The 26,656-nt window shown below is 43.5% G+C and overlaps 1 protein-coding gene across 3 annotated transcripts in view; it reads left to right on the forward strand.

Annotated features, from left to right (window-relative positions):
* macrod2 (mono-ADP ribosylhydrolase 2) overlaps nucleotides 1–26,656 on the forward strand; it is a 945,224-nt gene that overhangs the window by 831,401 nt on the left and 87,167 nt on the right. For all 3 annotated transcript variants that reach the window (XM_072581522.1, XM_072581521.1, XM_072581520.1), the window contains one exon: nucleotides 18,806–18,887. In XM_072581522.1, coding sequence (XP_072437623.1) covers nucleotides 18,806–18,887 — 82 coding nt within the window. The remainder of the gene's footprint in view (nucleotides 1–18,805; nucleotides 18,888–26,656) is intronic.

The following is a 26,656-nucleotide window of genomic DNA, read 5'->3' on the forward strand; positions in this document are numbered from 1 at the left end:
TTTACACATTTTCCCTGTTTCTGTTGGGTTTCCTCTGGGTGCTCCAGTTTTCTCCCACAGTCCAAAGATGTGCAGATTGACCATAGGAAATGTAGGGTTACAGCAATAGGATAGAGGGATTGGGATGGGTGGGATGTTTCACGGAGGATCGGTGTGGACCTGATGGGCCAAATGGCCTGCTTCCGCAATGTGGGGAATTCTATGAAATACTGCCCACTCGTTTGGAGGAGGTGCATGCATTCTGAAAGCTGGTGGTCTAAACAGAGTGTGAGCTTATTTGGAGAACAGGAGGTATCAGCAACAATTTCCAGCATTAGGAAGGTTGTGCTGATACTGTAATAACATGAGTTAGGAGACAGTTGGAACACTGTGAGAAATTCTGGTCATCGTACTCCAAGGAAGTACAATAGTGCTGTTGAGGGTACAGAGTACATTAGTGGGGAATGTTGCCTGAATTGGAGACATTAATGAAGAGGAAAGATTGGATAGGCTGGGGTTATTTTCCCTAGAACAGAAGAAGCTGAGGGGAGACCTGTCTGTATAGAAATATGATGCACCTCAATAGAATAGATAAGAAGGCTCTATTCTCTTTGCTAGTATGTGGGTCAGCCACATTGTTAAGGATTGAGGTTAACAGAAACATTCAGTTCATAGTAATTGACTTTAAGCACATTTTAATTTGAGAGGAGTTAAGACTGTAAAGTAAAGATATGTCTTGGTTTTTATTTCGCCAGCCAATTTAGGGGCAGCACGTGGCTCAGTGGTTAGCACTGCTGCCTCACAGCACCAGGGTCCCAGGTTCAATTCTAGCCTCGGACAACTGTCTGTGTTGTGGAGTTTGCACAATCTCCCCGTGTTTGCGTGGGTTTCCTCTGGGCGCTCTGGTTTCCTCCCACAGTCCAAAGATGTGCAGGTCAGGTGAATTGGTCATGCTAAATTGCCCATATTGTTAGGTGCATTAGTCAGAGGGAAATGGGTCTGGGTGGGTTACCCTTCGGAGGGTCGGTGTGGACCTGTTCCACACTGTAGGGAATCAAATCTTTACAATTTGCTAATATCTTTGGTTGAGGCATTGACAGGAAGAGATGGGAGATGTGGAGGAGATTTGAGGGGAATTGCTTTCCACCCAGAAGGCTTTGGGACAATCACTGTCTGACAGGGTGGTAGAGGCAGCGATCCCCGTCACATTGAAAAAAGTATTCAGGAATGTTGTAACCAGCAAAACCACAGACCAAAAACTGGAAAGTGGGATGAGGCGGGATGGCTAATTATCAGTTGATGTGGATACAACGGCTCAAATGACCACGTTCCGTGCTGTAAATTTTAATGATTCTAAAACATTAAATTCTGCGTTCACTGCAGGGTCAAATGTTTTAAGCATTATTGACATTTCCTTCGTGTTGTTATGTCCCTGCTTTGACTCTGATTAGTGTTTTTTTTTGTTTGTAGATCTGAATATACATGTCAATCACACTCGGGACACAGTCCTTTAACTCAGGGAAATCAATTTTTAACAAAGTTTGTCAGCACAAACTGCGTTGAATCAAAGTGGGAACAGTTTGTGTCTATACAGGGGTATTGACATCACAGGACTGTTCTCAGACGGAATGTGTAGCCAGTACTATAATCAGAAATGGACACCTTGCATTCTGTCAACACATCCTGATCATTGATTCGCATGTGTTTTGAACAAGGAAATAAATGTGGATCTTGTGGCGAAAGGAATCAATAGACAATAGACAATAGACAATAGACAATAGATGCAGGAGTAGGCCATTCTGCCCTTCGAGCCTGCACCGCCATTCAATATGATCATGGCTGATCATTCCTAATTAGTATCCTGTTCCAGCCTTATCTCCATACCCCTTGACTCCACTATCTTTAAGAGCTCTATCCAATTCTTTCTTAAAAGAATCCAGAGACTGGGCCTCCACTGCCCTCTGGGGCAGAGCATTCCACACAGCCACCACTCTCTGTGTGAAGTAGTTTCTCCTCATCTCTGTCCTAAATGGTCTACCCCGTATTTTTAAGTTGTGTCCTCTGGTTCGGCACTCCCCCATCAACGGAAATATGTTCCCTCCTGCCAGAGTGTCCAGTCCTTTCATAAGCCTATACGTTTCAATCAGATCCCCTCTCAGTCTTCTAAACTCAAGGGTATACAAGCCCAGTCGCTTCAGTCTTTCCGTGTAAGGCAATCCTGCCATTCCAGGAATTGACCTCGTGAACCTACGCTGCACTCCCTCAATAGCCAGAATGTCTTTCCTCAAATTTGGAGACCAGAACTGTACACAGTACTCCAGGTGTGGTCTCACCAGGGCCCTGTACAGCTGCAGAAGCACCTCTTTGCTTCTATACTCAATCCCTCTTGTTATGAAGGCCAGCATGCTATTAGCCTTCTTCACGACCTGCTGTACCTGCATGCTTGCCTTCATTGACTGGTGGACAAGAACACCCAGATCTCTCTGAACAGCCCCTTTACCTAATTTGATACCATTGAGGTAGTAATCTGCCTTCCTGTTCTTGCCACCAAAGTGGATAACCAGACATTTATTCACATTAAACTGCATCTGCCATGCATCTGCCCACTCACCTAACTTGTCCAGGTCACCCTGTAATCCCCTAACATCCTCATCACATTTCACCCTACCACCTAGCTTTGTGTCATCAGCAAATTTGCTAATGTTATTGCTGATACCATCTTCTATATCATTTACATATATTGTAAAAAGCTGCGGTCCCAGCACGGATCCCTGCGGTACCCCACTGGTCACTGCCTGCCATTTCGAAATGGAGCCGTTAATCACTACCCTTTGTTTCCTGTTAGCCAACCAATTCTCTATCCAATCTAGTACTTTGCCCCCAATCCCGTGCGCCCTAATTTTACTCACTAACCTCTTGTGTGGGACTTTATCAAAAGCTTTCTGAAAGTCCAGGTACACTACATCCACTGGATCTCCCTCGTCCATCTTCCGAGTTACATCCTCAAAAAATTCAAGAAGATTAGTCAAGCATGATTTCCCCTTCATAAATCCATGCTGACTCTGTCCTATCCTGTTACTATTATCCAGATGTGCCGTAATTTCATCCTTTATAATAGACTCCAGCATCTTTCCCACCACTGAGGTCAGACTAACTGGTCTATAATTTCCTGCTTTCTCCCGCCCACCCTTCTTAAAAAGTGGCACAACATTAGCCGCCCTCCAATCCTCAGGAACCAACCCCGATTCTATTGAACTCTGGAAAATAATCACCAGCGCATCCACGATTTCCCGAGCCACCTCCTTCAGTACCCTGGGATGCAGGCCATCAGGTCCCGGAGACTTATCAACCTTCAGACCTAACAGTCTCTCCAACACCAAATCCTGGCAAATAGAAATTCCCTTAAGTTCAGGTCCTTCGCTTCTCGGCCTTTTGGCTCGGAATATGTGTAGAATCAAGGGATATAGAGTAGGGTGGGAATTAAGGTATTGAGCTCAATGATCAGCTATGATCCTGCTGAATGGCAGGGCAGATCAAGGGGCCGAATGGCCTACTCCTGCTCCTGTCTCCTCAGTTTCTTCACTGGCGAATGCTTAGCTTTGCCATTAAACTGACACTGAGCAGGTTTATTTGTGGGTGTGACATAATGGCCCTTGGGCAATCGTTACAAATCAGGAAATAGATTCGGCACATCCCAAGTCATCCCGTAAGAAAGATGCTGAAGTCCTCCCGTTTCAGGCATGTTTAATCCTGAAACGGTCCAAACGTTTCCATCACTGCAGCTTTTCTCAGAAGTCCCGTTCCTGACTTTTGATCAACTTACTTGCAGAAATTTCCGAATGAAGTGGATCTGATAGAAACTTTCTGGCATGGAAAGAAACCACTCGGCCCATCGTGTCTGTGCCAGCCCTTAAGTGACCCACCAGCTCAATCTCACTGTCCCGGGGTTGGTCTGTAGTCCTGTAGCACTTGAGGTGCACATCCAAGCACCTTTTCAATGAGTCGAGGGATTCTGTCTTTCAGGCTTTGAGTTCTCAACCCCAATCCCACTCTGGGCCAAAGAGGTTTTCCTAATCTCCGTCTAATCTTTCTACTAACCACTTTAAATCCTGCTCTACGCCCTTCCCACCCATTCCATCCAAGCCCCTCTCAATCTCATACACTTCAATCAAATCTCCTCTCCGTCTCCCATGCTCGAGGGAGAACAATCTCAGCCAATCCAATCTTTCTTCACAACTGCATTTTCTCCATCGTGACACATCCTTGTAAATCACCTCTGCACCTCCACGAGTGCAGTCAGCTCCTTTCTGCAGTGAGGTGACTAGAACTGCACTCAGGGCTCAAGTTCTGGCTTAACTAACAGTTCATGCAGTGCCAACATAACCTCCCTGCTCTTGTACTGGCTAATAAAGGAGGATATTACATGTACCTCCATAATAGGTCTGTTGTCTGAGCTTGACACTTTGACCAGCTTATGTATTAAAAACACTTGACCAAGTGTTCTTGTTGGACAATGGGACACAGAATTCAGTTTGCTGTTAAATTCGATTTTGTTATCAAAGTGTTCCCCATTAAAATGCTGTGTGAGCATTTCCCAAATTCCCACAGTATTTGCTCTCTATCTAGCTCTATCCTCCTGAGAGAGGATATTACCTGCAATGATCCACGTGTTTGAGCTGGGCCTTTGGAACCTCCTTCTTGTCTGATGTGGCGCTAGTTCTCCTCAACAAAGATGGCTCCTTGCAGGTCAGGGTGGATCTTCTCCTGGGTCTTCTTTGGGTTGCCACATGGTTGTCTGCCACAAATCTTGCTGTGAAACTTCCCTGTGAGTCTTTTCTGGTTCGTCACCAAGGGATGGATTTCGGGCGTGCATGTTTTATCCCCCCACACACTGGACCTTCCAGAACGTTCTGTGGCCTTTCGTCAAATGGAGCCGTGAGCTGGATTCATATCACCCAATGGGGTCGCGGCGACACGCTTCACTGTTGCCATGCCAGAAGGTGTAAAGTGCACATCCTCAGGCAGTCAAGATGCCAGAATGTCTGAATGACACTCCTCCAATACACAAGCCTCAGGCTGATTGTAACTGGTTGCCCTTGAACCTTTGTAACCTTTGGTTCTCATTGTTCTCTCTCGCCGATAGCTGCTGGCTGCTGTTTAATTCTGTTTGACCAATGTTCTATCAGGCCTGATTTCTCTGGTTGTGGGTCAATTTAGAAAGTCCAATTTTTAGCCTGTGAACACTTGGGCACTGTTGTGTAAGAAATTCCGGACTATGGAGCAACCTTGCAATGATGTCACTGAGCATAAATAGCACAGAGTGAGTGGAGTTGAAGCACTCTAGAAGACTATAATACTATAATAGACTAGAATGTTAGAGAGTCCTAAGGGCATGTGAACATGAACATACAAAGAAGCTAGATTAGTCCTTAACTAAAGGAAAGAGCCTGGTATATCTATGATGACTATGTATAGCAGTATTTCATGTTAGCGCAGAATAAATAGTGTTACTTTCACATTGCAACCTAAAAACAGTCTTGACATTAGCTTCACCATAATCAGCCAGTTTTGAATCTAAACTTATAATGTGGTATCAAACCACATTATAGAAGATGAACCATTACAACAATCTGTCATGCTACCTTCAAGAATCTGTGGATGCTCTCTCCACGATCCCTCACTTCTTCTACATCTCTCAGTACTCTCCCATCAGTTGTGTATTATTTTACATTATTTGATCTCCCCAAAATGCATCATCTCACACTTCTCTGGGATAAAATCCACTTGACCAGGCAATTAACATCTCCAGCAGCTCCCATCTTCTACATCCCCGTTCAACTTGGCACACTATCCAGGTATACCTTTCCCATTCTCTGTAGTAAGGCCTGGTTATAGTTATCCTTCAATCTCTTTCATTAAGAACAAGTTATCCAGTATGATCAGATCACAATTTGTATGTGTGCATGCTGTGTGTTACGTTGCATGACATGTGTCCAATATTACAAAAGTAACTGCACTTCAGAGATCATTAACTGTAAAGTGCAACCTTATGCTATGAGAGGTGCTATATAAATGTGAGTCCTTCTTTGTTTAACTATCTTCAACAACTTTATAATATCTTCTTTCAGACATTTGCCTTTGAGTCTGAAAATCTTAGCTTTCTCCAAACGTTTTTTGTAATTCAGACTTTGGACACAAGGGACCAGCCAAACGACCTTTCCCTGCACTGCCTCAAGTGTTTAAATGCCTCCCTTGTGTCTGTGCAGGCTGACTTAGCTAAATCCAGGTGCGATCTGAGTACAGTAGTTTGGACAAGTCTAATTTGTATTCTACTGCTACTGCTGTACATAGTTCAACGTTCTGTTGCTTCATATTGTATGACAAAGGCATCACTTTCAGGGAGAAAGCTTGGCTTAGAAAGACAGTACTAAAAGCTATGAAATAGGGATAATATTTCCACAGAACTTTGCCGAACTGTTACTGTAGTGGAATCGTTGGACTTTGCATTTTGTTTATCTTTGCATTTCCACTTTGCAATTAATTTAGTTCTCCAGTCATCTGGAACTTGGTGACTTGGTACAGCTACAGGAAATTGCCCCAAGAGAAAATAAATGACCTGCTGCTAACGAGCTAGAGATGAGGATACCAAGCAAGTGTGAACACACTTCCCTAATTCCTGCTCCACAAAAATGGCAAATTTTGACACATTAATTTGAAATGCAAAGGAATAGTTTAGCTTTAATATAATTTTCCTGGCTCCCACATTGTTCCCACAGTAACCCTCACCAATATTATTTCCCACTTGAAGGAACTGGTTTGGAGTGAAATGAAAAACTGCTTCTTAGAACATTACATTACAGCGCAGTACAGGGCCTTCGGCCCTCGATGTTGCGTCGACCTGTCATACTAATCTGAAGCCCATCTAACCTACACTATTCCATGTACGTCCATATGCTTGTCCAATGACGACTTAAATGTACTTAAAGTTGGCGAATCTACAACCGTTGCAGGGAAAGCATTCCATACCCTTACTACTCACTCAGTAAAGAAACTACCTCTGACATCTGTCCTATATCTATCACCCCTCAATTTAAAGCTATGCTCCCTCGTGCTTGCCCTCACCATACTTGGAAAAAGGCTCTCCCTGTCCACCCTATCTAACCCTCTTTCTACTTCTGTCCAATTCCCAGTCTCATTTCCCCCTCCCCCACCCAGTGCTTTTAAATAAAGCTAAAATAGCGTCACTTTAAATGGGGGGATGTGTGGCTCTTGATGTATGCTTCCTTAACCTGAAGACTACATTTTCAGGTCCCTTGTCTGATGTTATGAGAAATTGGCAAATAAAGGGCTATATTGTGATAACTATCATAAGTAGAAGCTGATGAGGACATTTTTCAGTTTCAAACATCTTCTACTCAGTGATATGAAATGGGCAGAAAAACTCACGAGCTGCTTGAGAAAATGAGAGGAATTGGTTGACATGTTTCAACAGGAAGGTTTCTCATTCCAATGAGTATAGCCCCAAACTGATGCACTTTCTCTCATAAAACAGCTTCTTCAATCCAGGAACTGGTCCGAATGCACCATCTCTAAACTGCTCATAATCCAGATGTGACACAGAAGACATTGCTAAGAGTTTTGCACTGTAAAGCCATGTCATATTGCAGCTGTACAGGACATTGGTTTAGCTACTTTTGCATAATATGTTCAATTCTGGTCACCCTGCTGTGACAATGCTGTAGCTTTAAGAGGGGTGTTTTTTCCTGGTTTCTCTTAGATAGTGACTGGAGGACAGATGCTGAGCAGTCTATGAGAAGATAAACAATTTGTGAAGCCTTGGGTGTTTTTTTCTTAAAGTTGGAACAATAGAAGCAGCCTGAATGGGTGTGGTCAAGCTCCCACCCACAGAACCAAGAGTTTTAGTTTTCACATTCAGCAGCAGTCACTGTTGAGGTCTTTAAGAAGTGAAAGCTATTCTTTCCATCTCTGGGGGCTTCTCTGCCTGCTGCTGGAGTTATGTGTGGGCCATGCTGTGTTGTGAGTTTGTGTTTCGCCAAGGGTGTGTTTATGGGATGTTACTATATTGGAACAGTTACTGTTTAGTTGTTGCATAATCTATTACTCTTAAATTTTCCATTAGAGTTGTTATTCCAAGTTCCTCATTCTTTTGTAGTATTTTAATGATAGTGTTTGAATAAATTGTGTTTTGCTTAATTTCAAGTAGTTTGACCAATCGCATCTGGAACACAGCACCTCACATTTACCCTTTAAAATAAGAACAGGTTAGGGTTCAGGCTAGCCTTTTGATATATTTTAAGGAGGTTTGGTCCATAACACTGTTGTAAGAAAGATATTGCTAAACTTGAAAGGGTGCAGTCAAGTTTTTTTTAGATTCGTTACAGTGTGGAAACAGGCCCTTCAGCCAACAAGTTCATGCCGACCCTCCAAAGAGTAACCCGCCCAGACCCATTTCCCTCTGACTAATACACCTAACACTATGGGCAGTTTAGCATGGCCAATTCACCTGGCCTGCACATCTTTGGACTGTGGGAGAAACCCATGCAGACACAGGGAAAATGTGCAAACTCCACACAGACAGTTGCCTGAGGCAGGGATTGAACCCAGGTCCCTAGTGCTGTGAGGCAGCAGTGCTAACCACTGAGCCACTGTGCCACAACAAGGATGTTGCCAAGCTTGGAGGGTTTGAGCTACGGGAGAGGTTGGATGAGCTGGGACTATTTTCTCTGGATTGTTGGAGGCTGAGGGGCAACCTTATACCATTTATAAAATCATGAGGAGCATGGTTAGGATTAATAGCTATTTTTTTCAGAGTAGGGGAGTCCAAAACTAGAAGGCATAGGTTTAAGGTGAAAGGGGTAAGATATAAAGGGAACCAAAGAGGCATTTTTTTCATGCAGAGGGTTGAGTGTCTATGGAATAAGATTGACTTGATTTATTATTGTCACATATACCTACATACTGTGAAAGGTTTTGGCTTGCATGCAGTACAGGCAGATCATACCATACAAAGAGCATTAGGGTAATAGCACAAAGCGAGGAAGACAATGTTACAGCTTCAGAGAAAGTGCACAAAGAGCAAGATCAACATTAAAATTTAAAATTTGAGTGGTCCATTTAGAATTTGAGAGCTTGCCAGAGGAATTGGTGGAGGCTGGTACAATTGCAACATTTAAAAGGCGTCTGGATGGGTATATGAAGAGAAAGGGTTCAGAAGGATATGTGCCAAGTGTTGGAAAATGGAACTAGGTTAATTTAGGATATCTGGTCGGCATGGACAGGTTGGACCGAAGAGTTTGTTGCTGTGCTGTGCAACTCTCTGACTCTATGAAAGAATTCAGGTTATGTGTCAAAAAGGTTCTACACTCTCAAGTGTTTGCAGTGACAGCTGTAAGCTTCTCAAGACTGTAATCCGTTCCCACACGTAGGTTATACATTTTGTAAGTACAAGGATAGGCCAGGCTGTGTCAGAAAGCAGTAAGCTGGATTTTCCACTGCCTTGATCCTCCATTATCTCCCAGCCACAGAGCAACAAAGCAAGGAGCAGATACCCAAGGCTCTGCAGCTTCATCCTCCTACACAAGGCACCATCTTTGGAGGATTTTACTTTATGTTCTTCATGAGATGTTGGCGTCATTAGCTGGGCCAGAATTTATTCCCCTTGTGAAGGTGATGGTGAGCTGCCTTCTTGAGCCACTGCAGTCTGTTTGGTACAGGTACAGTCATCGTGCCTTTCGGGAGGATGTTCCTGAGTTTAAGCCCAGTGACAATGAAGGAGTGCAGTGGTATATTCCCAAGTCAGGATGGTGAGTGGCTTGGGGGAAGGATCTTGTAGTTGGTGGCATTCCCATTGTATCTGTTGCCCTTGTACTTCTGAGTTCTGGATGGTGTTGAGTTTCTTTGAGTGTCAATGGATACAAATACATCCAGTCAAATGGAGAGTATGCCATTCCCATACTCCAGATTTGTGTCTTGTGGACTGGCTGTGGGGAGTCAGGAGGTGAGTTACTCGTTGCAAAATGCACACCTTCTGAGCTGGACTATAAAGATTCATGAGAGTCACATGTAGTTACGGATGTAATCTGCGACTTTTTTTAGAATGCAAAACATAGAACATCACAGCGCAGTACAGGCCCTTCGGCCCTCGATGTTGCGCCGACCTGTGAAATTAATCTGATGCCCATCTAACCTACACCATTCCATTATTATTCATATGTATGTCCAATGCCCATTTTAATGCCCTTAACATCGGTGAGTCTGCTACTCTTGCAGGCAGGCTGTTCCACAAAAAGACACAACCCTCTCTCCCTCGTAGCCCTACACACGGATGAAAAAAGCCACCATTTCGACTGGGACAACACATCTATCCTGGGACAGGCTAAGCAAAGACATGCCAGGGAATTCCTAGAGGCCTGGAACTCCAACCACAACGCCATAAACAAACACATAGACCTAGATGCCATCTATCAACCCCTCAGAAAATGAACAGGAAATGACATCACCACAAACCCCAGGAACCCCATCCAGGAGAAAGATGTAAATAGAAAGCAGGAGACAATAGCTTCGCTTCACTTGGAGGTCGCCACTGATGATGTTACCTAGCCAGGTAACGAAACGTCTGGATATCAAACCTACAGCTCAGCGAGCAAACCTATACCCTAAATAGCAGCAGACTTGCAAATTCTGGGTTTTACTAAAGTGGGTCTAAATGTTCTCCAGAAAGGACCAGCTGGAACACACCCATACACAACGTACATTAAAACATTCCACAGCCACCTAAAACATGTGGTCAGCCCTTGCTCTATAACTGTCCTTTAGTCCAACAACCCTCAGTGCTCCCCCAGTATCAAAGTGTGTGTGTGTGTGTGTGTGTTAATTAATTTACGTTAACTCTCTTTCTTTATTCTAAGGGACCACTCCATTCACGTAAGTTGAATTGGGGTGAGATTACTCTACATTTAAATGGTAAAATATGAACTTGTCGATAAAGGAACCTGGAAACAGTTAAGACAGAGTACCGCACTGAAAATGAAATACTTTCTTGCACTTTGCTTTATCGTCTCCATTTGGAAAGAACTATAAATACAATTAGACAGCACTTTGTTAATGTGGTGTGTTCCTGCAGTTTTAATTAGTACTGATGGAAAAAATGAGAAACATTTGTCACAGATAATATTTAATAGATCACTGTAATTAAAACAAATGAAAAGCAATGCTAAATTTGTTTTCCCCTCAAGCATATGAAATACTGGATAAAAATTGTTTTTTTCCCCAGCTGATCTATAATTAGTCGTGTATTTGCATTACTTGCTTAATGAACTGTATTTTACTTTGAAATAATTTGAGATGGATAAAATATAATCATCTAATTGACCAGATCTGGCGGCCATTTTAATACAATTCATCTACCAGTTAGACCAACCTCACAAACAGTTACCTATCCTCCCATTACATTAACCATTTAGCCAGCCCTATTTCTGTAGGAGAACATGAGGACTGCAGATGCTGGACATTAAAGTCGAGAGTGTGGCGCTGGAAAAGCACAGCAGGTCAGGCAGCATCCAAGGAGCAGGAGAATCGATGTTACGAGCATAAGCCCTTCATCAGGAATGAGCCTGAGAAAGGACTTATGCCTGAAACATCGATTCTCCTGCTCCTCAGATACTATCTAACCTGCTGTACTTTGCCAGCGCCACACTCTCGAGCCCTAACTCTGCAGCCTCCTCCAGCCAAGTGACCCTCCACAAACTCTGCCGTTCCCGCTCCAATTCTGAATGGGACTCGATGGGACACAGGATAGAGGCAGGAGAGGTTTGGTTCAGCTGTAGGTGGCTACTATCCAGAACTTGCTTTATTCCTCCACATAACTATTCCTACATGGCTCCCTCAAAATTCCTAACCGATGCCAACTTTTGAACGTTTTTGCATTGTGTCTCTCTGTGCAACACCCCTGCCCCTCCACCGCCATCCCACCCAACTTTTCTCTGTTCCCAGACAGAGTGGAAACTGTACAAACTACTGCCGATGTTGGAAATCTGAAATGAAAAGAGAGCAAGCTGGAAACAGTCAGCAGGTCTGGCAGGACCTGTGGAGACAGAGAGAGAAACATGGCCGACATTCTGAATCCTATATACCTCTCATTTCCAAATTAAAGTTCAAAACTTTGTATTCTTTTTAATTCACTGGGCCAGAATTAATTGCCTGTCCATAGCTTTTTTTGTAATCTGTCCAGGATGTACACACAGCTAGTAGGCCAGCATTTATTGTTCACTGCTAGTTGCCCTTGAGGAAGTGCTGGTGAACTGCCTTCTTGAACTGCTACAGTCCAAGTGCTGTTAGGGAGCAAGTTCCACGATTCTGACCCAGCGACGCTGAAGGAGTGGCGATATATTTCCAAATCAGGGTGGCGAGTGGCTTGGAGGGGAACTTACATGTATTTGCTTCTCTTTCCTTCCAAATGGCAGAGATTGTGGGTGTGAAAGGTTCTACACCCAGAGAGTGGTGAGCCTGCAGAATTCACTCCCACAGAACGTGATTGAGGTCAAAACATTGCATGGTTTCAAGAAGGAGGTAGATATAGCTGTTGTGGTTAAAGGGATCAGGGAATATGAGGGGGGAGGCTGAGATTCGGTGATTGAGCCATGATCATATTGAATGATGGAGCAGGGTCATGGGCTTGTGTTTCTACAAGCCCGTTCTGCCCCAACTGGTGAGGACCAGTTCTACCCCTTAAAGGTGAACTATGATCCAAACTCTAAGGAATTTTTATTATGAAAAGAAACACACACACAACAGCTTTCACTTCTACCCACTTCCTCCCCTACCCACACCAGAAAGAAATAAAGTGGATTGTTCCGGTTGGTAATTGTCTGGCATGGTAATACAAGGCCCACCATTGGATGTTTGTTACAGAATACTGACATTTCTCAAGAGGCTGATAACATCTTATGGAGTCAGTGATTGTTTTCAATTGGTCTGGGGTAATATAATGATTTACAACTAAAACTCCAAGCTTGGATTAATTTTAGTTAATATGGTTAAATGTGCTCTTTCGAGTTCTATCAGATCATAATTCATTTTTGTCTTAACCCATTAACCCCACTCCACATCCGCTCTCTTTTAATATCAAGTGTTTTTTAAAGCAGAAATGTTATTAACAAACCTCGAAATTAATGGTAATATTAGAATGATCACTCAATGGACTGCTGTATGTTAATGATACATAACCTTGTTCTGACTCCAGCAGTCGGGTGCAATCATCTTATTATTTAAGTATTTAAACCATGCAAAACAAGTAGAAGGTCCTCAGGGTCTCATTAAGTTAATGGCAATACGTTGGAAGCTGACATAGTCTAATCATTACAGAATTTCTTTACTGTAAGTACAACCACAGTCATATAAAAATAATGCCTTGGAATTGGCATGAGGTTTCGATGGTTAAATGAGTTTATCTGACACTTTCGATGGTAAAGCACTACAGATGGATTTTTCTCACAAATCCGTTCCTAGCTGAACCTTGAATGCGGTCATAACTATAAACATACAAACTAGCAACAATGGAGCCTATTCGGGCCCTTGTCTTTGCTCTGCCTGACTGTGACATCAAGGCTGGTCTGATTTCTCCACATTCCCATTGACTCCCCTCCCCCTCAAAGAACTCTCAGCCCCTTGATTATCAAGAATCTATCCATTTCTGTCTTAAAAGATGTTCAGAGTCATCTTCCACCATCTTTTGAGGAAGAGAGGTCCAAATACTGTCATCTCTGTTTTAAATGGGTGACCCTGGTTTCAGATTCTCCCACCAAATCAAATCATAGAATCCCTACTATGTGGGAGCAGGCCATTTGGCCCTTCGAGTCCACACCGACCCACCCGAAGAGCATCTCAGCTAGACCCACTAACCCCACGCTCCCCACTCCCCGAGTCTATTCCTTTAACCCTGCATTTCCCATGGCTAATCCACCTAGTCTGCATATCCCTGGACCTTATGAGCAACTTAGCATGGCCAATCCACCCTAACCTGCACATCTTTGAACTGTGGGAGCAAACCCACCCAGATTCAGGGAGAATGTGCAAAATGTGCTTGAATCAAACCTGGGTCCCTGGTGCTGTGAAGCAGCACAGACTCAGAGTCATAGAGATGTACAGCACGGAAACAGACCCTTCGGTCCAACTCATCCATGCCAACCAAATATCCAAAACTAATCTAGTCCCATTTGCCAGCATTTGGCCTATATCCCTCTAAACCCTTCCTGTTCATATACCCATCCAGATGCCTTTCAAATGTTGTCATTGTGGCAGCGCATTCCATACACAGACCACCCTCTGTGTGAAAAAGTTGCCCCTTACATCCCTTTTAAATCTTTTCCCTCTCACCTCAAACCTATGCCCTCTAGTTTTGGACTCCCTACCCTGGGGAAAAGACCTGGTGTATTCACCCTATCCATGTCCCTCATGATTTTATAAACTTCTGTAAGGTCACCCCTCAGCCTCCGACACTTCAGGGAAAAAAGCCCCACTATTTAGCCTCTCCCTATAGCTCAAATCCTCCAACCCTGGCAACATCCTTGTAAATCTTTTCTGAACCCTTTTCACGATATCTTTCCTATAGCAGGGAGACCATAATTGAATTAGTATTCCAAAAGTGGCCTAACCAACGTCCTGTTTTTCTGCAGAGGAGTCTCAGCTGCAACCACTCATAGAATTGAGAGTAAATAGTATAGATTTTCAGCATTTTTGCCTTGTATGTACCCCTGTGGAATCCCTCTGAGCCTCGGTGTAGTTATCACAGTCAGAGAACACAGGGAGGCGAGTTTCCTCTCTGTTTTTAGCTCATTCAGCACACAGGAACAGCACATAAACCTCAAGAATAATGGGTGGAAAATTTTTTTTCTACCATTTATACACCTCAAACAATCAATTCTCAAGCTAGTTTCCAAACAAATCCATTTTAATAGTTGAAAATTAATGTGACCCCAGGCATGAACTAAAATATTAAAGTGCATAATAAAATTCAAAATATAGTGCAGCATATAAATATGAACATCTGTGATTTTAAAGAATATTGTAAAAATTTTGTTGTTTTATGTACTGACTAGTCCATTACTTCATCTGACCCACTCCATCTCATTGTTCTTGGCTAGGAAGCAGGTTCTAATTGCATGGTGAGGGTCATCAGGGGTCAAATGTCAGAGCCCAGGTTGGTTTGCAGCAGGTGAGTCATGTGACTGAGCTCAGCTGCAGAGGAATCACCGCTGGGTTCACCGTAGAAATACAAACGAAGCCATTTGGCCCATCGAGTTGGCACTGACTCTCCAAAGAGTATCCCACTCAGACCCAGGCCAAGCCCAACTCCATATCTTTGTAACTTCACATTTTCCTTAGCTAACCCACACATCCTTGGACACTATGGGCAATTTCCCATGGCCAATCCACCTTAATCTGGACTGTGGGAGGAAACCAGAGCACCCGGAGGAAACCCACGCAGACACGTGGAGAATGTGCAAAGTCCACACAGACAGTCGCCTGAGGCTGGAATCGAACCTGGGTCCCTGGTGCTGTGAGGCAGCAGTGTAAACCACTGAGCCACTGTTGTGCTGCTCAAATGGTTCATGGTTTGGGCAAAGCTCCAAGATGAACAGGAGCCCAATCCCTGCGAAGAGAGACTGACAGGTGAGAGTAGGACAAGAGCACAGCCTGGATTTCAGTACGAGTGTAGGGTGCACTGTCAGAGGATGGGAGGGGGTGTGCATTGGGAGTCACAACCCTATTTGCCCTTTCTCCACCTCTAACTGGGTTTGCAAAGCACAGTTTGGAAACCACCACCTTAAACCTTTCAAGAAAGGTGCCTTGCAGAATCTTAAGACTGGTGCTGCTGTTGGTATATACTTTAGAGACTAGCAATGGGGGAACTGTGGAGGTGTTGCAATCAAACCTCAAGCAATATGTCCAATCAGGCCAACTGTAGACCAGTATCATTTTGATTTTGCTTCTTTCTCAGACAGAACGGTGCGTTGATGAACTCGTGTTGACTAGATGTGTGTTCCCAGGGCCTAGAAGACTTAGTGGCAATCTCATCAAGCCATTAAAATTCTCCAGGGGTTTGTCAGGCAGCAACTCCTGGGCGGATGTTTCATCCTCAACCAAACATGCAGAGAAACCTGGCAGGTCAGGCAGCCTCTGTGGAGAGAGAGGAAACAGAGTTAACCTTTCCTCCTGACATTTCTTTCTGCCTGGAGAATCTGTCTCAGTTTTGAGATAAGGGAGCTGAAATAAACAGCAGTTTCTTCCCTCAGGAGTTTGGACCTTTCCTACTCTCTCCCCCAGGGGTGCTGATTTTCAAGACTAACGTTAATGGACCTTTGAGTACTTGGGTGTGGGAACAGTGCAGGAAGGTAGCTGAGGTTTAAGATCAGCCACTTTTCTGTTTGATTCCTCTCCAAATGATATGACAGAATTAAGCTTCACACTGTAAGTAGGAAGCTACATTTCACTATTGCCAGTCTGTTATAATTTAACAGTGTGAGCATATGCACCATATGTCATATTGCACTCATTATTGGGGATGAAGTCAGACGAGCAATTTTTCACTCTTGTCTAATGCTCATACCCTGGTTTTAATCTACCGTGTAATTAATAATTGAAAACCGAGGAGATTGGTAGCTGGTGGATATATTAAAATGGGATAATCAGCCTTTTATTCCTCCTGTAAGACAGTGGAGAAACAACAGCTTCTCTTTGACGAGTTTCCCGTTGACAGAAGTGTTTTGTTTCTCACTGCTGGGAACCCTGACAATGTGACCCTGGAGTGAACTGCACTCCTGAAGAAGATCACTTTGATGAGTTCATGCTAATGAATATTTTCGGGTATCAGTATTAAGCAATCACTGTTGTCTGTAACCTCGGTTCACACAAACTCAACTTGTGCTAGTGACACCTTTCTCATAGCTGCTCTTGATTGACTCCTTTGGAAGTAACAGATCGGATGTGAAATTACATATTAAATATTAATAGTGTTGCTGTGGGCTTAATACATTCCTTGTTTCTTCGTCGAATTTGCATGTACATTGCCTCTTCTTTCATTTTATCATTCATCATTCGACCACATACATTCATCTTGCTCCACCCTGGCTCTGGATTGCTGAATACAGGATTATCTCTGTTGTGTCAGCTCCCCTTCACTGTAAAGTATGGAAAATGAGACCCTTTCAGTATTCTGAACATGCATCACTTGTATCTCCCTTCAAGACAGTGGCAAGGAAGACAAATGGTGGCTGTGCTACTAAGTCTGTACTTGCTGAGAAACACTGAACAACCTCATTCCACTCTTTCTGTGGAGCTCATTTCATTCTTGAGTTTATCATTTGTCACAGCTCACACACCCAAGTTTTGAGTCGCAGAAGAAATAAATATTCTGAAGGATGGATGCCTTCAGGACTCACTTCAACTAATTCCTGTATCTGTTGTAATCCCCACAGACTCTACAGTGTTTGACTGAGCTGGGCCTGATTATCTGATTATTAGTTTATTTTGTTTAACTAGGGAATATTATTTGCTGTCAGAACCAAAAATAAAATGAAGCTGTGTCTGATTAATGATATCAGGTGACACAATTATTTGAGCTGGAGATCTGTCTCAGAATATTTCAGATGAGGTTGTTCTGCAGCTCCACAATGCTTAAGACTGAATAGAAATACAGGGAAGCTCATAAATCTGTTGTAAAAGGAAATTTAAAATTGTGTGTTTCTTAGTGATGTATTATGTTCAAAGTTTTGGTGTGCCAGAGTATTTGCGTATACTATTTGCATTACAGAACTTACTAGTAATTATTTATAAATTATCCAGAGGATCGCCGTTTTGCCTCTGGGTAATTTGTTGTAATCCTCAGTGAATGAAACCAATGGGGAACAGAATGGAGTGCTTACAACATAGAAACAGACCATTCCACTGAACAAACCCATTAATGTTCCATATGAGCTTCCTCTTAACACTTCACTGTCTAACCCGAGCAACATATCTGTTCTATTCATTTCTCCTTTATTTGTTTATCATGGTTTATCTTCAATGCATCTCGATGCCCGTGAAGTAAAGAGTTCCACATTTGGACTATTATCAAGTTTCCTCTTGATTACTAATCTCCTTCGCGATCATTTGTTTATGTCTGTTTCCAGCCTCTCTTCTAAGAGCTTCTTGATGTGAGGAGGGGATTGACCACAAGAACAGCCCGTGGCAAGAGCCTGTGGATTCTTTAAATGTGGGGGGACTGTAGCTAATGGCTGGTGGTGGGTGATGAGGAAGGGTTTGTCCTGCTCTTCTGTGTTGGAAAGATCTTGATAGTCAACCTGTTTGGCCATGTGATGAACATACCTTGCTTGACCATCAAGACTTGAATCCAAATCTCCTGGCTCAGAGGCAGAGACACTAGCACTGTGCCACAAAAGCTTTCCAGTGATATGTCTAAGTCACTCCCTTTCCTAATCTTGAAATTTCAACGTGATACCGTGTGGAAAGTGGCCACTTGGCCCATTCTGCCTGTGCTGGCTCTTTGAAAATGCTATCCAATTAAGTTAAGAGAGAGAAGAAGAGAACAAAGAAAATTTACAGCCCAGGAACAGGCCCTTCAGCCCTCCAAGCCTGAGCCAATCCAAATCTACTGTCTAAACCTGTCGCCCAATTCCTAAGCATCTGTAAATGTCTGCTCCCCACCTAAAAGATCATAGCCCTGTTTTTTCCCCCATTCATCTATGTATCCAATTCCCTTTATGCAAATGACATTGACAAAAATTAAGTCTGGTGTATTTACTTCCAGGTTGATCGGATTATCTTCTGCGTTTTCTTGGAAAGCGACCATAAGATTTACAAGGAGAAGATGCTTCACCATTTTCCGATAGGTACGTTACCTGAACATATTATTTAACCTCTGCCACAGTAAGTGGTTGAACTGAAAACATTAAATGTCTTCAAGAAAGAGTTGGATAAAGGTCTTGGGGCTGAAGGAATCAAAGGGTATGGGGAGAAACCAGGAACAAGGGACGGAGGTGGATGATCAGCCATGATCATATTGAATTGGGCAACAGGCTCAAAGGGCCGAATGGCCTACTGTGGTTCCTATTTCCAATGTTTCAACATGCAGTGTGAAAACAACTGCTGGCTGCTGGATTCTTGCTAGTAATTAGTTTGCATGAAACAGTAATGGAGGGAGGATAACAGAAATTACATGACGGTCATCTATCTCTCCAGATTAGAATCTAAGATTCCTTATTTTAGTCACCATCATGAACCTTTGAGCAGAGCAAAAGAAAGATTACATGTTTGATGTCCCAGGATATGTTTCCATCTCTATCTGCATAAACCAGCAACCGAACAAAGCAATGGAACAACCAAGGTAATACGCCAGCAAGGATTTCGCTATCCCTTCTAACCCCATAGTCACGTAACGAACAATGAGCAATATTTTACAGATCCAACCAGAAAATTATTTATTTTCCTCCTCCTCCTCCATCTCCCCAGGTGTCAGTAGCACAGCAACCTATATCCAAGGCTGAGGTAGAGAGATTTTTAATCCGGAAGGGGATCAAAGGTTATGGGGAAAGGCAGGAAAGTGGAGTTGTGGATTGTCAGATCAGCCATGGTCTCAAGTAATGGCACAGCAGGTGCGGTGGGCTGAATGGCCTTCTCCTGCTCCTAACCTGATGGGGTGGATACAAAAGTAACACATTGCGGATGCTGAGAATCTGAAATGGATCAGAAATTATTGGAAGCACTCAGCACGTTCAGGCAACATCTTCAGAGAAAGCAACAGCGTTAATATTTCAGGTCGATTACATCTCTTTGGAAATGGCAAACGTTGGTGATGGATCAGGTTGTAAGGAAGTGCAGAGGTGAGGAAAGGGAGGAGGGGAAAGAAGAACAAAAGGAATGGGCTGTTGTAGGGTGGGGGAGGGGGAGGGTGTGGGGGCAGTATTCAATGACAGGAGGGGATGATGGGGAAAGGCTAATGGAGATGGCAATGAGAGGAGTGAAGTCACCAGTGGCTGGTCCTGATGGATAGAGGGATGCAGCTACCAATCTTCTTCCTTATGACTGAATCGGAGGATTGAATTGGTTTCCAGTAGTTGAGAATCAACCACTATCGAGTCTTAACAAGAAGAGATTTTTGTCTGATCGAGATATAGCTCATTACAAGTCAATACAAACTTCATTGGATTGTTAGAGTTCCAGTGACAATGAGGAGATGTGTGTGGAGAGAACTCTGCTCTACATACCGTCCAGAAATGGAATGTCTTATCCCCATCCAAGCCACAATGACATCATCAGATTGAATGGGGCTTAATACATTCTGCCTTTCAGAAACTTTATGTTCAACAACATCTCTCTCAACAACATGTAAAAGACAAGTACATGAATAGGAAAGGTTTGGAGGGACATGGGCCAAGTGCAGGCAGGTGGGTCTAGTTGAATTTGGGATTATGGTCAGCATGGGCTGATTGGACCGAAGGGTCTGTTTCCCTGCTGTATGACTTTATGACCCTATGACTCTTCAGGACTGTCACCCAAAGTTAACATTTACCACTATTCCTGATTCTCTTCCTGACCCCTATGTAGTCTGTCAAATCTCTCTGCATTGAAATGGATGTGTCATGGAGGTGGGTTCAGCTGAGGCAGTCAAGACAGCATCAGATGAGGATTTGGATAGAGATGGCGTGCAAGGCTATGGGGAGAAAGCTGGGAGATCAGCACCAAGGAAGGATGCTCACTTAATGAGCCAGTGCAGGCATGATGGGCTGTAAGGCCTCTTTTTAGACTGTAACAATGCTGGGATTTTGTGAACTCCCTCAATAACAGCATTGCCTACTCCATGTGGACTGCATTGGTGTGAGATGGTGGCTCCACACCACCTTCCGCACAGAAACGAGGGAGAGTCAGTAAGTGTTAGACGAACTGTTGGCTCATGAATTAGTCAGTGTTTAAAAAAGAATGTCCGATAGCTTCTGCCAGATAATTCTGCTCTGGGTTTTCACAAATAATTATCACTCCATTTAATGAAGTCTTAAAGCCCACAAACTGCCTCATAAAAGGTGTAGGAAGTCAAAGGAAATATCTTGCCATTAAGCTTAGCCGACATGAGTGTGGGTGTGGGAGCAAGACAATTTGGATAACATTGGAAGTGATGAGGAACAGTAAATGAAAATAGGGAATGAGAAACAAGTACATGGTTGTAACTGTAGGCTTATATACAAAAAGACCTGCATTGATATAGTGTCTTTCCAGGACGCTGGATGCCCATAACATTTTTGCAGCCAGAGATGTACTTTGTGTAGTCACTGGTCTAAGACACCGCTGTTGAATGCAACTGCTGTGATGAAGGAAAGGGAAAAAAAGTAAGCATTCCTTGGAAAATAATAAACCCAAGCTTTTGCTTTTGTACAGAAATACCAATAATGTCAGGAACTATCACTTATGCTACACACCACAGCAGTTTACTCAAATAAATGGCATTTGAAAATGACTATGACACACTGTGCAATCTGCAGCATCTGCACAAAGCTGATAATCATCCTCCCTGCTAATAAAGTGAAAAAGAAACACAATGTTTGGAGGTTTGTGCAATGATTATCGAGATATCAATCTGTGGAAGCAAGAGAAAGTATTTGTCATTGTTGTCACAGCAGCAGTTAAGATTTTTTAAAAACTTAGTCTGCTTCATAATGCACTAATTGTATAAGTGTGCCATTCTGAAGGTACTATTTAATGGACTTTTCTTCAAGAAATGAATCTTCAAATTTCACATTCTAATCGAATTGTATGTTCCTTTTACAAATTCGACTCCTTTTATTGTCAGTCTTTTGTGTCCTTAATGCTACCTCTGGACACTCTGCAGAGTTTCAGACCAGTCTCAAGGAATGATTGGGCCACCCGCAAATTGCAACAAACTCTACCTTTTTAAGATCAGCACAAATGTAAAATGCCGCAGATGCTGAAATAAAAGTGCAAAGTGCTGGGTAAACCCAGCAGGTCAGGCAGTATCTGTGGAGGGATACAGAGTTAAGATGTCAGAACAAGTGACCATGCAGTTGTTCTGATGAAATCTAAAGCAGTTGCTGTGTTTCTGTCTACAGCCTAACCCTCAGAGTTTTCCCAACACTTTTTGTTCTCATTGTATGCCTGCAGCAGATAGATTTGTAAGTTACAGCAGTAGAGCGGATGACAAAATAAAAACACCCACTTTTCAGTTATGTCTCTGAAGGTTGGCATGCTAGTGCAGCAGGCAATGAGGAAAGCCAGGAGAAAGTGGGTACTGCAGATGCTGGAGATTAAAATCAAAATTAGAGTGGTGCTGGAAAAGCACAGCAGGCCAGGCAGCATCTGAGGAGCAGAAAAATCGACGTTTCAGGCAATGAGCTGGGAGCCTCGGGGGTGGAGAGATAAATGGGAGGCGGTGGGGCTGGGGAAAGTTAGCTAAGAGTGCAATAGGTGGATGGAGGTGGGAGTAAAGGTGATAGGTCAGAGAAAAGGGTGAAGTGGATAGGTGGGAAGGAAGATTGACAGATGGGACAGGTCATGAGGGTGGTGCTGAGCTGGAAGGTTGGAACTGGGGTAAGGTGAGGGGAGGGGAAATGAGGAAACTGGTGAAGTCCACATTGATGCCATGGGGTTGAAGGGTTCAAAGGCGAAAGTGAGGTGTTCTACCTCCAGGCTTCAGGTGGTGAGGGAGCGGCGATGGAGGAGGCCCAGGACCTGCATGTCCTCGGCTGAGTGGGAGGGGGAGTTGAATGTTCGGCCAAGGGGCGCTGGGGTTGATTGGTTTGGGGGTCCCGAAGATGAGAAAGGTGGCATGCTGGCCTTCATAGCAAGAGGATTTGAGTATCAGAGTAGGGATATTTTGCTGCAGTTATACAGGGCCTTGATAAGACCACATCTTCAGTCCTGTGTGCAGTTTTGGTTTCCGGGTCTGAGGAAGGACATTCTTGCCATTGAGGGAGTCCAGAGAAGGTTCACCAGACTGACTCCTGGGATGGCAGGAGTGACATATGAAGAAAGGCTTAATCAACTGGGCTTCTACTCACTGGACTTTAGAAGAATCCTGGATTTATACAATCCTGATAGGAGTGGACACTCTAGATGGGGGAAGCATGTTCCTGATGTTGGGGTAGACCAGAACTAGGGGTCACAGTCTCAGAATAAAGGGTAAGCCATTCAGGACTGAGATGAGGAGGAATTTCCTCACCCAGAGATTGTGAACCTGTAGAATTCTCTCCCACAGGAAGCTGTTGGAGCCAGTTCATTAGATATATTCAAGAGGGAATTGGACGTGGCCCTGTGGCTAATGGGATCAAGGGGGATGGAGAGAAAGTGGAACGGGATACAGAAATCGCTTGCTCAGCCATGATCAAATTGAATGGGTTTTGCAGACTCGAAGGGCCGAATGGCCTACTCCTACACCTATTTTCTATGTTTCCATGTACTAACCCCTTGACCACAACCAGTTAAGCTATGTGTTTTAACTGGTCTGTTAGACTAGTTCTGTATTGGAATATGGTGTAGTTTGCAGGAAATGTGCCTCAGAAATTGCAAACTGGTGTCAAATCCCACCTTACTGGGTGTTCTGGTTAATTGGTGACTGAAAGCTAGCAATCAGCTGCGTCAAGCAATGAGGAAGGTAAATGGTATGTTGGCCTCCATCACAAGGGGTTTGGAGAACGGGAGTAAAGAGAACTGATTGATTGTTATTGTATCAAGCCTTACCGAGAGTATGGTGAACAGTCTTGATCTCCTTATCCAAGCAAAGAGAAACTAAGCACAGAGAGATAGTTTCAACAGAAATTCACCAGACTAATTCCTGGGATGACAGGATTGTTTTATGAGGAGAGATTGTGCAAACTGGGTTGCTACTCTCTGAAGCTTAGAAGAATGGGAGGAGATCTAACTGAGGTATAAGGGATGGTAAAGGGGATTGACAAGGTAGATATAGAAAGGATATTTACTTGACCTGGAACGAGAGGTCACAATTTTAAGGTAAGAGGTAGCAGGTTTAGAAGAGAGGTGAGGAGAAGTTACTTCTCTCACAGCGTTGTGAGTCTGTGGAATTCACTCCCTCAGAGCGTGGTGGGCGCTGCGACATTGAGTAAACCTGAGGAGGAGACAGACAGGTTTTTAATTAGAAATGGGTTGAAGAGTTCGGAGGAGCAGGCAGGAGAGTGGAGGTGAGAGCTGAGATGAGTCAATCAGCCAGGATCATACAAAATGGTGGAGCAGGCTTGAGGGGCTGAATGGCCTCCTCCTGCTCTTATTTTGAATGTTCTTGTACACCCGAGACTAGTCTCCACAAATGAGAGGTAATCCTATTGAAGTGTATAAAATTCTTATAGAAGAATGCATCCTTTGCCTAGTGAGCCTGAAACAGCCTCAGAATATGATACAGGCCATTTCAGACAGTGATGGGGAGGAATTCCTTTCAGTCAGAGGGTGCTAAATCTTTGGAATTCTGCAATGCATGGATTTCCTCTGGGTGCTCTGGTTTCTTCCCACAGTCCAAAGGTGTGCAGGTCAGGGTGAATTGGCCGTGCTAAATTGCCCATAGTATTCAGGGATGTGTAGGTTAGGTGCTTTAGTCAGAGGTAAATATAGGGTAGGGGAATGGGTCTGGATGGGTTACTCTTCAGAGGGTTGGTGTGGACTTGTGGGGCTGAAGGGCCTGTTTCCACACTGTGGGGATTCTGATATGGAGGTAGTGAGGAGAAAGTGGCTCTGGGAGTAATAAACCATAGACACAACAGCATGTGGCAGCAGTTAGCACACACGCATCAGGCTTTGTTCAATAAAACCTTGGCCTGGTTTGACTTTTGGAGCCAGCTAATTTCCTAAAACAGGCATCATGGGTACCTTAGAGACCTGCTGACTATCTCTTCTGGCACAGTGGTATTATCCCTATCTCTGAGCCAGGGGACCCAGATTCAAGTCCCACCTGCTCCAGAGATGTGTAATGACATCTCTGAACAGCATGATTTAATAACATCCATGCCCCTGCTGAGATCAGACAGACTGGAGACCACCAGTTTTAAACTCGGGTGGGGGGGGAGGCGGGAGGTGGGCAGTGCTGAGTCTGGGAGAGTCCCATCAGGTGGAATGGGGAGGGGGTGATGAACCCAGGCATGACAGTAGTAATTGTTAAGGACCAGACCAAACCCTGTCAAAATACATTAAGAAGATAGACTTGACCCAAACTTTTTCTCATGTGATGATGCGAGGTCGTAAAGGCAGAGGTGCTGAAATGTCTCAAAAAGAGCCTTATTTAACAATAGCAGGGGAGTGGCCAGTTCTCTCAGTTCAGATTTTTTCTAGTTTGGTTTGAGTTGTAGTGGAGAAACCGCTGGTAGCAGTCACAGCAGCTGATACAAACAAAAGGTTTCATGCTTCAGCAGATGATTCTTGACTGGCTTCTCTCTCTGAAATTTCTTCTGCCTGTAATAACCTGTGTTTGAATTTTCCTTTTTGCCAAGGGGTGTGTTTATGAGATATTGCAGGGATTGGTATAGCTCCTCAGTTAAGCTGTTGTACCGTGTTGGATGCGTTTTCAAATAGTTAAGTTATTCTAAATAAATTTTGTTTTGCTTAAAGCCGACTGGTTTGACCAGCTGCTCCTGGAATATCCACTTCACATCTGCAGCACGGTGGCTCAGTGGTTAACACTGCTGCCTCACAGTGCCAGGGACCCAGGTTCAATTCCCACCTCAGACGACTACCTGTGTGGATTTTGCATATTCTCCCTGTGTCTGCATGGGTTTCCTCCTGGAGGTCGGATGAATTGGTCATGCTAAATTGCATAGAGTTAGATGCATTAGTCAGGGGCAAGTATAGGGTAGGGGAATGGGTCTGGGTCAGTTACTCTTTGGAGGGTCGGTGTGGACTTGTTGGGCCAAATGGCCTGTTTCCATACTATGGAGAATCTAAACTAATCTTTAAAATAAGAAAAAGTTAGGATTTAAACTACCTTCTTGAAATATTTTGAAGGGGTCTAGCATATCTTAAAGGTAAGGAGTTTATAAGGTGTTGCATTCCAGATACAACTCAATTGTTCGATTTGAAGCAAAACATGCTTTATTTTTACACAACAGTTAAAACACAGGCAAAATAAAAAGAAGAGAATTGGCTTAACTGTAATTCTATTGAAATGCTTAACAAAATAATAAATATCTTAACTATTACTATTTAACTGTTACAATATTGTAACATCCCATAAGCACACCCTTGGGAAAGGCAAATTCAGTAAAATAGTTTGTCTCACATACAATTCTAACTGCAGAAAGCTAAAACTAAAAATTCTGGCTCTGTGGGAGCTTGACCCCACCCATTCAGGCTGCTTCTATTGTTCCAACTTTAAAAACAAAACCCAAGGCCTCAAGCTGTTTACTTTATTGGCTTGAGCAGTCTGCTTGATGCCTCTGTCTCAACTATTCTTCCTAAAAGATCAGGTCAAAATAGACCTCTTGAAGCTATAGTAATGTCACATAATCCCTCTTCAAGACCCCCTTTCCCTTCCACCTCAATGAGGTCAACAAAATTCTTCACAATAAATATGAGTTTTACCTTTCACTTTGTGTTAAGTTAAATAAAGAACACTTAGGGACCTTGGTTTTAGGTTTCACTGAATGGAATACCT

Source organism: Chiloscyllium punctatum, chromosome 11, assembly GCF_047496795.1.
Source record: "Chiloscyllium punctatum isolate Juve2018m chromosome 11, sChiPun1.3, whole genome shotgun sequence".
Classification (NCBI taxonomy): domain Eukaryota; kingdom Metazoa; phylum Chordata; class Chondrichthyes; order Orectolobiformes; family Hemiscylliidae; genus Chiloscyllium; species Chiloscyllium punctatum.